General features: G+C 43.5%; 3 protein-coding genes and 1 long non-coding RNA gene across 6 annotated transcripts; 2 read left to right on the top strand and 2 right to left on the bottom strand.

The window, feature by feature from the left end:
• Nucleotides 1-186: 186 nt before the first annotated feature.
• LOC124200852 lies at nucleotides 187-4,174 on the bottom strand. Of its 2 annotated transcripts, none has more exons than XM_046597193.1 (8): nucleotides 3,955-4,174; nucleotides 2,159-3,849; nucleotides 1,978-2,100; nucleotides 1,776-1,919; nucleotides 1,675-1,716; nucleotides 1,433-1,591; nucleotides 1,083-1,350; nucleotides 187-1,015 (listed from the first exon to the last, which is right to left on the bottom strand). In XM_046597193.1, exons 2-8 carry the CDS (start codon nucleotides 3,833-3,835, stop codon nucleotides 546-548), a joined length of 2,883 nt encoding a protein of 960 aa, XP_046453149.1. In that variant the 5' UTR covers nucleotides 3,836-3,849; nucleotides 3,955-4,174; the 3' UTR covers nucleotides 187-545. The 2 variants fall into 2 exon arrangements, with proteins under 2 accessions (XP_046453149.1, XP_046453150.1); XM_046597194.1 differs by having other exon boundaries at nucleotides 3,919-4,076.
• A 341-nt stretch (nucleotides 4,175-4,515) lies between these two features.
• On the top strand, nucleotides 4,516-7,751 carry LOC124200854. The gene is made up of 8 exons (XM_046597197.1): nucleotides 4,516-6,145; nucleotides 6,205-6,282; nucleotides 6,344-6,418; nucleotides 6,488-6,541; nucleotides 6,630-6,704; nucleotides 6,770-6,904; nucleotides 6,968-7,141; nucleotides 7,212-7,751. The coding sequence occupies exons 1-8, from the start codon at nucleotides 4,646-4,648 to the stop codon at nucleotides 7,728-7,730; spliced, it is 2,610 nt and encodes an 869-aa protein (XP_046453153.1). The 5' UTR covers nucleotides 4,516-4,645; the 3' UTR covers nucleotides 7,731-7,751.
• Nucleotides 7,752-7,856: 105 nt separating this feature from the next.
• On the top strand, nucleotides 7,857-13,419 carry LOC124200855. The gene is made up of 4 exons (XM_046597198.1): nucleotides 7,857-8,217; nucleotides 8,330-9,022; nucleotides 9,113-12,916; nucleotides 12,989-13,419. Exons 1-3 carry the CDS (start codon nucleotides 8,118-8,120, stop codon nucleotides 10,999-11,001), a joined length of 2,682 nt encoding a protein of 893 aa, XP_046453154.1. The 5' UTR covers nucleotides 7,857-8,117; the 3' UTR covers nucleotides 11,002-12,916; nucleotides 12,989-13,419.
• On the bottom strand, nucleotides 12,832-13,481 carry LOC124200894. Of its 2 annotated transcripts, none has more exons than XR_006877410.1 (2): nucleotides 13,352-13,481; nucleotides 12,832-13,272 (listed from the first exon to the last, which is right to left on the bottom strand). It is a non-coding gene; the product is annotated as an uncharacterized LOC124200894 (long non-coding RNA). The 2 variants fall into 2 exon arrangements; XR_006877409.1 differs by having other exon boundaries at nucleotides 13,344-13,476.
• Nucleotides 13,482-13,508: the final 27 nt, after the last annotated feature.

The raw sequence follows: 13,508 nt of genomic DNA, 5'->3' as shown, positions 1-13,508 counted from the left end.
TTTTTTTTTAAATTGGCTCAACAACCAAATTATTAAAAATTATTTTAATCTTCGGGTACAAAAACGCTTTATTTTCATTCCGTTATAATATCCCAGGTATCCCAGTTCCTATAGATTTTTAGGGTTGTTACTTATTTAAGAAGGATGAGAACATGACCTTAAGAAGGAGACTTACAAGACTCGATGTGCGAGTTAAAGTGTATTACTAGTCTCTGCAAAGGGGAAAAACCATTTTTGCAAACATTTTCCCAGATTTTTCGCGATAATGCGTTTTAGTCATTTATTTTTGGCCACCTTAACTTTTTCCAGTTTGTGTCAATTCAATTACGACTAAAGCACTTGACAACTATATGGATTTTTATTGAAAAAGAAAATAGGAGTCACACATTCAAGTGTACTTATTATTCGTACTACATTTTCTTCCCTTATCTAAATTATTCTCAGTTTCTAGTTTAGGTCCGCTTTCTCCTACTGTCTCTTTCTGTGTCTTTTATTTTTGTATTATGCGTATTGTATATGACATTTTTCTATAGCTACGGGTCAGGCTACAAATATTCTGTCAGAAGCATGCCACTAAAATGGACGCAGTCTTGGCACGGTGTTTCGGCTCCGATGGCTCCAGCTTCCAGAAACAGACGGACTTGGTCTCCTCGTCTCAGTTCGAGAACCGATTGCAACGACAGGCTGGTGGGGCGATAGGGAACTTTGTTGCTCTCCGGTGTGCCCGAATAAGCGGAGCCGAATCGTTTGCCGTTGACTTGCAGCGTTACGTGAACGAAATGATAGGCGGCCGCTCTCAGTCCGCTGAAGGAGAAATGATAAATTCCCGGCGTGGGCACGCTGAATGTCCCGTCTGACAAGCGGAAGGCTCCGCCAGCATTCAAAATCTCTGCCTGAAATGGAACTGGCGCTCCTTGCTGGCTGAACGTCGTCAAGCGCTGGGCGTAAAAGTAAACGGAGGAAGTTTTGACGTCGGAATAACCGATCCACTTTTCATTGGAATCGGCTCTGCTGTCTGTAAGACGTCAACATTTCGAATTAGTCAATTTGTAGAGTAGGCAAAGGAATGAAACATTTAGTACAGTCTCGTTGCAATGCGCTGCTGCTGGAGGCATTTCCTCTGTCGGCCATGTCGCAGTAAAGGATTTCGATCGGATGTTTGTTGTTGTTGCCCTGGACGATGTAGTAGCCCGTGTGGGAGTGGCCGATCGTCCACAAGTCTCGGCATGACGACGGCATCCGGCCGAGTTTCGCCCCTCGGTTTATTTGGGCACGTAGTTGACGCAGACTTTCTTCGTAGGCTTCATTCGACAACTGCAGTGCAATCGCCTGTCCCTTCTTCACAGATTGCTGGTAGAATCCCCAACAATGTGATGTAGCATGTAAATGGATTATAGTAGATAATGCATCAATAGTTGTACGCATCACTTACAATCAGAGCATTTCGAATAGCAGTTTGCTCGGAAAATTGCCTATTTGTCTGGTTGCCCAAATTCGACACCTCTTGTTCGACCAAATGATGCAACTCGTTGATTTTTTTCGACGTGTTCTCCTCTAAGGCTTCGTGTCGGGTTGTGTAATCGTGCAGCATCTGAAAACGCAATCATGCATCGCCAATAAAGTCAGAAGGCCAATAGAGTCATGATAGGCTTATCGAACAAAAACCCAAATTACCTTTTGACGAACATTTATTATTTCGGTGTAATTTGATGCCATCTATATGTAGGATTAAAATACGATAAGTGATTTAATTGACTTGACGGCAACATTTATACCTTGAATTCCATTTGTTGGAATTTTTCGTCTACAGCCAGAAGCGCATCTTGCAGGCGGGCCGCTGTTGACTCAACAATTTCCTTTTCTCGATCATTTACTAGGGCCGTGTAATTTGATGTCATTGCGGTGTAATTTGATTTCATCTGTATAGAATTGTAGTATAATAAGTGTTTAAGAATGACTTGACGGCAACAATTATACCTTCAATTCCATTTGATGAAATTTTTCGTCTACATCTCGAAGCGCATCATGCAGACGGGCCGCTGTTGACTCGATAATTTCCTTTTCTCGATCATTTACTAGTGCCGTATAATTTGATGTCATCTATGGAGAGGTAAAAATGTGATAAGTGGCTCAAATAACTGGGCGACAACGTGTTTACCTTGGATTTGATTTGCTTGAATTTTTCCTCTACAATGAGAAGCGCATCTTGCAGACGAACCTTCAAGTCACGCTCAGGAGTCCAGTAGAAATTGACGTCAATTTTAGGATTCATTACCATGTCGGCTTCGAGGTAGGGAACTGAAATCTTAAACATGGCCCTGCTATCTGCCTGCCTACCTCTCAATTTAGCCAAATTCAATTTGGAAAATTTCTGCGGCTTTAAGACAAATTCTTTTCCCGTCCATTTTATAACATTTCCACTCGCCATGAGCATCTTCAAGGCCAATGTCTTGTGTTCCTCCGAAATGTCTGAAAATTCGGCGTCCCAGTCGCTCTTTGTTTGATTGATTTGATCTGGTATGACATGGAAACCGCTTTGGCTGAAGAGGGCTTCAGACGTCATCATCTCCCTTTTGAAGCTTGGGAGATGTGCTTTGTCCTCTGCCACTTTTGTAACGTTTACAACGTCGCAATCGTAATCGTCAGGAGTCGGTTCATCTACCACTTCGATCCTTTGTAGAAAATCTCCGACCGTGAATGCGAATTTTTCGAACATGGCGCTCAAATCGGCGTCGGAATAACTTTTGGAGCGGTCACTTTTTAGTCGAAAAACCTCAATCAACTTGCGTTTACCATTTGAATCTGAGAAATTGTAAATTTGATTTATGATTGTGGCCAGTTTGTCGGGTCGGTAATTTTCGTCCTGCTCCCAGTAAAGTAAATCCCAACCGCCGTCGGATGGATTTTTCGGCTGACCATTCATGTTTTGTTTCGAAGGTACCAGCAGCTGCTCGAGTGAAGCGTACATGTTGGAATCGTCCACCACTGCTCCGTCGTCGAAATTTTGCGAAATGATTTTATTGACTGATTCGAAGATGAGCTGTCGAGTGTCTAGTGGAGTTAGTAGAACGTAATTTTGACGCTGGAATTTCGATTCGACTCGGCTGTAGAGTCGACCTAATACAAGACTGCTGGCTTCGATGGAAATCTCTTTTTTCAACAATTGTGTGCTCCGCTGCTGGGCTTCCATTAGGAATTTCAGTTGGAAGCAGTCGGAGAACTGGGTTGGATTGAGCCTCATTTGCTCAGCCATCTTGTTGCAATCCATGGTGGATGGGCACTTCATTCGGGGCCAGATGTACCTCTCTTGCACGTAATAATGAGTCCAAGCTTTTCTCGATTCGAATTGGACAAATTCTTGCAGCTTGGTGTTGAGTTCTAGGTAGATCCGCTGAAAAGGGATGACTTCCAAATCTTCTTTTCTTACCGGTGTCTTGAGAACGTTTTTCAAATACTTGGCAATCGCGTCCTCTAGCTCATCATCCCACAGGTGAATAACGAAACGCAATTCGGACTCACCGGTCACGTTGTTGTGGTAGCTGACGGCACTCCGGTGATCGAGTGATCCTATGGGCGTGTAAAAATAGCGCACGTCACCAATGGATGCCGGTTGCTGATTTTCACCTGCACTTCTACTAACATCGTAGATTAAATCGTTCTGGCGACGGTAGAATTTAATGCGGAAATCACGATAGGGCATCGATTTGACAGCCAACGGGGATAGATGGATGACGTCTGCTGCTGGCCAAGATGACGGGGCTTTCGGTTGACTTTCCGACTCGGCGCTTATCAGCAAGATCTGCAGAACTAGTGCCAAGACGGATTGGCGGTCCATGATCAAAACGGAACCTACATGTGTTATTATAAAACAAAATATATTATATATTACCATATAAAATAACATTTAAGGATAATTACACTTTAATTTCTAATTTGAAAAAAAAACATCATTACGAAATGGTGAAATGAGGTCTTTTGTAGGAATGAAATATGGATTTCGATTCGCCTGCTGTAACGGCTATCTATATAGTGTTGCAAGCCAAGCGAAGGAGGCACGTCTGCACTCTTATTTTATTTATTCAAATTTTTCCAGTCGCACTGTCGCAGTGACAATATCTTATTTCCTACTTGCGGTCGAAGCAGAAAGTGAAGCGCTTTTTGTCGAAGAAAAGTCTGAACATCTCCTGGATTTTCCTGATTTTGTTTTATGACGTCCTGGGTTTTTTCCTAAATTTAGTTTGGCTAAACGAAAATGAACTATCCCCAAATGTAACAAGATATCAATCTAAATGTTAAATTTACTCTTTGCTCCGGACGACTAACTTCTTGCTATTTGACCATTACCCTTTCACCTTTGGTTTTTTCCAGACTTGAAACTCACACTGACTTATCATTTGAGTGTTTACATTAATTCACACATTTCCAGTTCGGTTGACTGTTTATCTGTGTGACCTATGATCACCTAAGCTGCGTAGGATCACCGAACTACCGACGAACACCCCACATCCCAACAGAAATTTTCGTGCACAAGAATGGAATAAAAACCTCGTCGGCTGTATGATGATGGGTGGCTGTAATGAGAGAACTGCCGAGAACTGCCGCACTTCTGTCTGTGATCAGCCACGTCACAACTTAAAATACCATCATGATGCTAAAATTTTTGTTTCGACTATTGTTAGCCTTATTGATTGCCATTTCTAGAGTTCAGAGTTTCAGCGTACTGCAGGCAACCAAGGACAAGAACGGCAAGGTTCCAGCCCCAACATCGTCAGGATTGGAATCGTCCTGGGCCAATCTCCAGTTGTCTCCGCTGGCCGTCAAATCGATGCCTTATCGCGACTTCCGCGTCAAAATCTACCAGCACGGTGGCGACCAAACGATCCGGAAGAGTCACCCGCACCATCAGCGCTATTTCTTCACGCCCATTGCTCTGCTGGATCACCGGAGCGCCGTCAGTTCTCACAACAACGTGACTGGCGAGGCGGAATTGCGTTTCGTTATTCACCTGTGGGATGATGAGCTGGAAGAAAAGATTGCCGAGTATTTGAGTGGCGTTCTCGGGGAAGTCGTCAAGAAACACCAGCTGGAAGTCTTGCCGTTCGAATGGGTCGTGGCGACGACGCCCAGACACAAACTCACGGGCCAATACGCTCTGAGCGGCGTCCGGCAACAATACCAGCAGGAAAAATTCCTGCGGTTCAGCATGATTTGCTCATCGGTCGAAGATTGCGACACTCTGACCGAGCAAATGAAGTTCAATCCTCAGCAATTTTACCACTTGAAATTGAAATTGGGACTGGAGTCGCAGAAAACCAGGCGGAAGGAAACGACGGTCCGCCTCAGCAGCGTTCAATCCGGCGAGTTCTTCAACCGGCTGATGGGTCGCTTCCCCAACAATGAGACTGTCTTGCTTACGCCACAAGATGCCAAGCGCCTCATCGCCGAGTCGGCCAACAGCATCTTCGCCGAGACTTTCGACGACACCGAAGTTGTCGACCATCAGCATTCCAACATTTACTGGGCTGTGAAACAACTGCTGGCCATGACTAAACAACGGGTGGTCCAGTCAGATAATCTACACAATTGGGAGTCGCTCTACTGGGAAAAGGAGAACCAGCGGCCAGACAAAATGGCCTCGATGATCAATCGCATCTACAACACAACCGACTCTAAAGGCCGACAAATGCTTGTCGATTTTTTCGCTGATGGTGGGCATTCGACTAATGAAACTATAAACGATTTTGACGGCATGCTAGAGAGTTTGTTGAAAAATCCAGCACTCTTTGGAGACAAGAATTCGGCCAATTCAAGTTCGCTAGGCCAATTTTCACAGTTTCGGCAGATGAACACGGTAACTTTTCAGCAGTTACTGAGAGAAGCGAAAAAATCGATCCAGTGGAGCGGATACCGCTTCCGTCCAAAGTCCATCCTGGCCTCCAAACTCGATCTGGGCCGAATTATGAAAAACTACGCCAACCAAGATTTTACGGATAGGAAGCTTTTCGTCTCTTACGCATCGTCTTTGCTGGTCATGTCTGTCAAAATTGACGAGTCCATTCACATGTCCATCGAGCGCCAGATTCAAGAGCGCTTCGAATCCGTCATGTCCGACATAGACAGCCGCTACAAAATGGAAACCACTAGGGTAAATTATTAGTCTTCTACTTAGCATCAGTTCTTAATAATACGCTCGTTAAATTACAGTTGCAGACTATTATGGATGGTTTACTTTCTGGTCACGTGGAATCGAATAAAAAAATTGATGATCTTATTAGAAGTCAGGTATGTGATTTTAATTTTAATCATTTATTAGTGTAATAATTCATTTAGTCCGTGTACCTAGATTGCAGCTTTACAAGGAGACTTCAAATCAATCAATACCACCGTCATCGACAGCTTTCAGAGAATCGAATCAAAGGTTTGTGTATAATTAAAAAATGCCTTGATTAATACGTCTCGACTCACATTTGATTTTGCCTTTGGACAGGTTCAAAGAGACCAGGAATTACTCCAAAAAATGATAGATCAAATCCAAACCGACGTAAGTTGTAGCCCCATTTTTGTGTTTGATTCTTTTTCTAATTTTACAAAGAATAAATAACAAGAAACGTTCGCTTTCTTTTCGACAGATGGGAGTTGAACGTCAACTTCAGACTTCAGCCCTTAAAATCATTTTTCAAAAAATAGACGCCGGGGAACAGAATGTAAGTTTATTGACTTGTTAAGCTGCAAGTAAATCTGTCTTGACGTATCATGTTTCTATTATAAGGCCAACGTAACGGAGCGTAAGCTGCGGGAAGAACTCGAAGCTAGCTATCAGCGCCGTAGTGACGAATTAATCAAACTGAAAATCGGCCTCGCCCAGCAAATGATGGTCGTCGATCGGACATACGCAGTTCAAATGGTGCAGAGTACTCATTTCTTTTTTTATTAGACTATATTAACCAACGGAATTTTATTTCAATAGGAATTACTCGAAGCACGGCTGCGAAACGAAACGAATCAAATTTATCAAGATCAAATGATCGCAGTAAAAAACCTGTTGGAACGTTATTCGTGGTTGCTGTACCCGATAAATCAAAGACAAGAGGACCCAATCACAACAACGCCTTCTCCTTGGAAAACATTACTGGAACTGTTGGTATAAAAACTGAACTGCCATTTAATAGTCTAATAATTATTCTAATTTTCCCTGTGGCTGTTGCTTCCAGAAACAAGCGCAACTATTGCAGGGTATCGACAATTCCGAAATGAGGTCCGACCCAAACTTTAGCATCACAACGCCATCACCCACTCGGTATCAGAATCCTATCGCTGACAACAGTCGGCGAAACGCTAGGTCATCGATGCGTTTGAAAAACGGCTCCGGCAAGTGTCTGGCCAGTCTGAACAACGACGGAGGTGATGGAACCAAGCTCGTCCAGCAGTCTTGCCGTCACGAACTTGGTCAGTATTGGCGGATGAAAGACGGCGACCGCATCTGCAACGGCTGGAACAAATGCATCACGGCACCGTTCAACACGGTCGCCAACATTCGCCTCGTTCAGTCAGAAAAAAAGAACGGCCAACAGGGCGCCGGCCAGAAGTGGAAGTTGAATCGAGGCCGTCTGGAGAACGACTGGAAAAAGTGTCTGACGGTGTCGCAAGATTCCGTGGCCGACGGAGTTGAAGTGTGGGCCATGAGCTGCGTTCCCGGTGTTTTAGGTCAACAGTGGATGTTTGTGTCTTAATAAACATATGTTCAGATATTGGATAATTTCATGGACTTGTTTAGAAATAACTCATTCTCAAGGACTGTGTTTTGTATACACTCTGAGTTCGGGTTCATTCAGATAACTACTGCTGAATTGCGAAATTATTAACTCTTCTTGAATTACTGCATGTCTGTTACTTTTAGCGTCATACAGAAAGATAAAGTTTTTTTTTTTTTGGGAAAACCCTTGATGAAATCTGAATGTGAACCTCTTTGAACTCTTTGCATGGGCCAGAGAATTTAACAGATTTTTTAACTTCTTTGTAAAAAACGTATAAATGTCGATGCGTAGTTTTGAGTGAGAGCACTCTTGTTTTGTCGGGAGTCGTTAAAAATCATCACTATAGGTTTTAGGTTGGTAACTATGGCAAATCAACGGGTTAAAAAATCAATGCCAAATCGGTCAATGTTTTACTTGTCTTTTTGGTGTGCCTTTGCAATTTTGTCAATGATTCTACACAACGGTAGGCCTGCATTTACAACGATCTCAATAATTTTGTTAATTTTTGTGAATTATTTTTGTTTAAGTTTCATGTCAATTTTCGGTCGATTATCCATTTATTTTTGTTTAATCAGGTCTAACCGACGATACGAACCAATCATTTGACGAATTTTACGAAGACTTCAACTATCACGAGCTTGAGCGGCCGTCAATAAAAAATATGTTGAAAGACGTTAGCTGGCCATTCAACGAAACCTTGACGCATTTCAGTCATTTATTGGTCGATATATTCAAAATGAATGACAGCAGCAGTTGCCGGAATAATGAGAAAGATCAGCGTTGCGTCAAAGACTACACCAGTGGCGATCCCCTTGAAGATAATTTATCTGATGGCGATTGGTCTAGCTTTGACGCAGCTGTTACCACGGACCTCAAAGGCCTTAGTACATCTCAGATGATCAGCTATTTTCAGGATCGCTACAATAATTCCGATATCTTGCCGTTCGTCAACGATTCACTCATTTCAATTTCAGGGGCAGTTACAGAAGCTGAAAATCACATTGCAAAGTACCGTAAATCTGTCCCAATCATCGTGGCTTTTGTTTCCTATCTGGAAGAGAAATCCTTCAGTCTTGGAAAGGAATTCATAGACAGCCAGAGCATAAACAGCAACAGGAAGCTAACATTACGTCAGATGGAAACCGAAAAAGTAAAAGTCGCCGCGTCGCTTTCCAAATTGAACGACACAAAAAATCAACAAGTCGCCGTACTTGATAATTTGCATAAATTACAGAAGAGCCAAGCCAAGGAAAAAAATTTTCTTGGACGTAAATCTCATTTCTAATGTTTACTTAAATTTTATATAATCAAAGTTCGTCTCCGTAACTGCATAACAATTTTCAAACGCTCTTTTTCAGTGATGTGCTGCGTTTTGAGTTGGGATGTGCTGGCGTTAATTGAAGATGCCGAAACAGCCGAGTACAAAATTCGAGATCTTGTGGCCGAAGTCAAACTATCTGAAGCGCATTTAACCAAGCTGCAAAAAGAGTTGGATTCTTTGCTGAAAGACTACGAAGAGACCGAAACACTGGCCCAAAGAGTTTCGGCTGAACAACTACAGACCAACAGCACCCTGACCCAGACTAAGGCGGATTTGGGAGCGTCTATTAACGACGGAGTCAAGATGAAAAAGGTCACCACTTTCTTGACGTCACTGCACGGGAAGTTGAAGGTGCTTCAGGACTTCACCGTCAGTCAAACCCCGAAGGATATTATCAAAGCCATCAACGTCAACGACATTCTCGAATATTTCGAAAAGGATGAAAAATCAGGAGCAGACGCAATCACTGAGACGTTGGTTGCAAAGGAAACTGCCCACGATTTTCGCCGCTTGATTCGGTCGTCGAGAGAGGCGGAGTTAGCAGAATCCTTTGCAGTAGAATCCTCAGATTGCCCCGACTGTAATTATTTATCCGTCGGGCTCGCAGTCGATGAAACCGATCCTTTTCGACGAAAGCGCGCCGTTGGTGTAAGCGACAGTGACATCGAGACTGGCGATCAAATGTTAATGAACATTTCTGGAGTCTATCAAACGTTCCGCAAGGTGATGACCGATCCCGATGATTTTCAGTGGGACCAACTGTTTTCAGCGACAGCGACCGGCACGGCAGTTTTGAGCGATCTGATTTTGCTGGCCTTTTCGACTCCCGATATTGTCCTAACACGAACTCGATCCTTCAACCCGAAGAAGCAGCACAGCACAAATAAGAGTGGACCGGAGAGCTTCCGTAATATTCTGAACCGGATAAGCCATTTGCAGTACAGTGCGTTGGTCCAACATCAATCTTGGCTGTCCCAACTGCAAATAATGTCGCTCACCTTGCCCGATTCCCTCAAAACGACCATCATTTTACTTCGTGCCCTGCTGGGCAATCCGAAAAATCCTACGGAACCCTCACCGGAGATCACGCAACTCATTTCTCTCCAACTCAACAACACTTTGGCGATGGCGTCGGAAACTTTTCGCAACCGATCGCTTGAAATCGAAAACACCTTTCAAAAGCTTGTAGACTTCGCTACGCAACTCGACGGAGCTTCAATAACCTGGAAAGAACGGCGCCGTATTACGTCCAATCCATGTTCGTCGACGGTGAAGGCAGAAAATAATAACGTAAACAAGGACGAAATTCCGGATAGCTTGATCAATTTTAATGGCATTCAACAGATGATCGACGGCTGGCAGAATTTAATTGCGTCCGTGCGCATCGTAACGCGAACCGTCAAAGAACTCGTCATTCCCGAGCTGGAAGCTTTCCAATATTTGGTGGAGTGGAGCGTGCAATTGGCAACCCAACGACATGAGGCGGGATGGGACAGCGAATCGCCTGCCCTGCCGCTGATTCATCGCATAATCAGCCAGGCAGCCAAAGTCAGTCGGGCCGTTTACCTTCTCCATGAAACCAACAGCGTCTACCTGAGAGTCTCCACTCGTCACCTGACACCTCAGACTATCAATGCGGATGAGATCATGGCTTTAGATCATCCGTTGAGCGCCCAAGACTTGAAGGAAAAGCGCCGCGAGATCGTTGAGGTCGGCCGACGAGAAGCGGAATCGATCGCTGAGCTGATGAAAGAGGCCAAACATCAGATGATTGTCAAATTGACGGAGCACGAAAAAGTACGCCAACCTGACAATGGGAACGAGCACTGCTCTTTCGAGCCCAAAGTAGGCAGGAAAGATATCAAGGATTGCATTCGCGAAAGAGGTTGCGAACGCTACTTTCTCAAGTCTTTTGTGTGTGCCTGAATCAAACGACTGTTTGTTAACTCAATGCTTATTTTATCTTTTTAGTGTGTTCACGTTGCTGTTTAGAGTTTAAGTGTGAAAGTAGAGCATGCATACCTGTAGCTATACGTCTAATAAAAATTATCCTGGTAATTTTGAATGTGGAGGCAAAATTGAATGTTTAAAAATGGCGCGCATTCAAAATGCGATAGAATTTCTCGTCCTCGAGCTGTTGCCAGGCAAGGCGCTGTTGCGTACCACAAGTGCTTGTGCTACTTTAGCGGACTTTTCTAGTCAACCGATTTAAATTTAAAATTATTCCGTAACCACAAAAAAAAAGTAAATGTACGTAATCATCAGACACATTTGTCAACAAGATGATGATGATTATTTTTAAAACTTACTGGAGGTGATAACTGGGGGGCTTAGAAAACTCGTCCTCATCTGATTAGACCCCTGCAGGTCACATGTGATTTTTAGTTTCCTTTATCTATGACGAGTATTGTTGTCCTGATGGCAAACTTAAAGGGATTATTTGACTGAATTCTCTATCTCATCTCAAACAAAAATGCTCTCGAATCTTTTATTTATACAAATACGGGATTAATATGTGGTTCGATTCGGTTGACGTGACTATATCAACTGTTTAGACTGCACGACGCAAATCCTGATATTTCAATGTTTGGTTTAGAATTGATTTTATCAGCATGGGGGAAATAAATAATGGTAAAATCCAGTCAGTCATTGATACTTAGGTAGGTTTACCCAGCAACCATGATTCAGCATTTTAAATCTGCTGGACTAAAATGGTATAGAAAAACGACAAATGTTAACGTGAAGACAAGTTGGAACAATAATAATAAAGGCAAAAGAAACTTGACGTGCGTGCAAGAGCGAGAGATCTCAGCTTTTGACAGAACTAAATGAAATTGTGTTTCATCCCATTTCTCACGATAGCAAAAATGTAATTTGAATTTCCAAATGTGCTGAATAAATAATGATAAAAAAAAATTGGGGAAAAAGAAGGCGGGAAATTTAATTTCAAATGCCTTCTGGCTCCGATGTCTTGTCGTTGACATGAATGGGCGGTCGTTTCGTGTCATCTTTTGATTCCGCGGCATTCTGTCTCTGCTGTAGAGTTCACGATGATTTTTTCTCACGGGATGACCAGTTCACCGTCTTCATCTTCTCTCTTGGAAAAATGCAGATGAAACGAGTTAATTTGTATCGAAGAAGAAGTGCTGGAGGCTGCGTGATCAAATAGCATGTTCCCTTCGTAGTTGCATACGAATGCGCTTGCACGCTAACACGTCAAAGTGCATAGCAATTACGTCGGTAGCACAACTGCCCATCATCAAGAGTGACAGAAATCAATCGTCCAGAGGCTGTCGAGGATGCAGCAGTCTTTTATCCAGCTTTATCCGAATTCCGTATAAAAAGGAAGAGGCTCCATTGGATTTTCTGCACTCCAACTTGTTCCATTGCCATTGAGCGATATCCTCAAAGTTCTACAGAGAAATTCAACAAAGATGCGCTTGGCAATCGTCGCTCTGTTGCTGTCCTGTTGCTGGTCGGCCGCCGTTCTGGCCGAGCCTGAGCCTTACTATAATTACAACTATCTCAGCCCGACTTACTTCCGCAGCAGTGGCGGATATCCTTATCCGTCGATGGCCGAGCAGGTAATAGGACCGGAAGACGTCGACGGCCGTTTCTTCATCGCCACCGTCACGCTGACCCTCTCCACCGTGACTGCAACCTCGGTGGCAGTAACCGTGACGACCTGCACCACCACAACGGCCGCACTGTTGGCCTGCGTTCCAGGACGACGCCGTCGTGACATTTTCCTGGAAGTCGACAAACCCGGACGTGGACTTTATTACGACGACAACGAGCCGGAAAGCGAAGAAGGCACAGCATTTCTGCCAAAACCTAAAGAGTATGAAATCACAATTCAATCAGGAATAATGTAAACAAAATTATAATTTACCTTTGAAATGGAATGATATAGGATCGAGCATCCAGTGGAACCGGCCCGTGTCGCTCGTCAAATGACGGCCGTTCCGGTTGTGATCGAGCCCGGATTCAATGCGCCCGAGGACGTACGTGGCGGCCGATTCTTGATGGCGTTCGCCACTTCAACCGTCACGGCCACCTCGACTTCCACCTCGACTTCCGTTCTCGTCGCCATTTGCAGTAGCACTTCCGCTTTCCGCACTTGCGGTTAATTTCACGCGTTCTTTTTCGGCTGTAACCCAATTTCTAAAAATGTCGTTGCGGTTGGAATGCAGGACGCTATAATATGGTTTTTCATTTCAATTGAAAGTTAATCAGCAAAATGACATATTAAATTAATATTTATATACTTATTCACATTAACAGATAAATGTAGTTCAATAGATGGAATTGGAAATAAAATACACATGAGATCAAACAATGAAATGTCTAGGGCCTAATAACCTCCTTTGAACAAGTGGAAAGAGACTGGGCCTGGTGAAGATCTTTGTTTTATAAAAATAACTGGCCCAATT

Source organism: Daphnia pulex, chromosome 8 (assembly GCF_021134715.1).
Source record: "Daphnia pulex isolate KAP4 chromosome 8, ASM2113471v1".
Lineage (NCBI taxonomy): Eukaryota > Metazoa > Arthropoda > Branchiopoda > Diplostraca > Daphniidae > Daphnia > Daphnia pulex.
Note: the sequence above shows the minus strand (reverse complement) of the source record. Positions and strands in the feature narration are given on the sequence as shown.

Bases quoted from the DNA above. Each gene is read 5' to 3' on its own strand.
- LOC124200852 (XM_046597193.1), bottom strand. From the start codon at position 3,835: ATGGACCGCCAATCCGTCTTGGCACTAGTTCTGCAGATCTTGCTGATA. The intron at 1,920-1,977 runs GTATAATTGTTG...AATTCTATACAG, and splicing joins TTCATCAAATGGAATTGAAG to ATGAAATCAAATTACACCGC. The intron at 1,351-1,432 runs GTAAGTGATGCG...GGATTCTACCAG, and splicing joins CTATTCGAAATGCTCTGATT to CAATCTGTGAAGAAGGGACA.
- LOC124200854 (XM_046597197.1), top strand. From the start codon at position 4,646: ATGATGCTAAAATTTTTGTTTCGACTATTGTTAGCCTTATTGATTGCC. The intron at 6,146-6,204 runs GTAAATTATTAG...GTTAAATTACAG, and splicing joins ACAAAATGGAAACCACTAGG to TTGCAGACTATTATGGATGG. The intron at 6,419-6,487 runs GTTTGTGTATAA...GCCTTTGGACAG, and splicing joins TTCAGAGAATCGAATCAAAG to GTTCAAAGAGACCAGGAATT.
- LOC124200855 (XM_046597198.1), top strand. From the start codon at position 8,118: ATGGCAAATCAACGGGTTAAAAAATCAATGCCAAATCGGTCAATGTTT. The intron at 8,218-8,329 runs GTAGGCCTGCAT...TTGTTTAATCAG, and splicing joins GTCAATGATTCTACACAACG to GTCTAACCGACGATACGAAC. The intron at 9,023-9,112 runs GTAAATCTCATT...GCTCTTTTTCAG, and splicing joins GGAAAAAAATTTTCTTGGAC to TGATGTGCTGCGTTTTGAGT.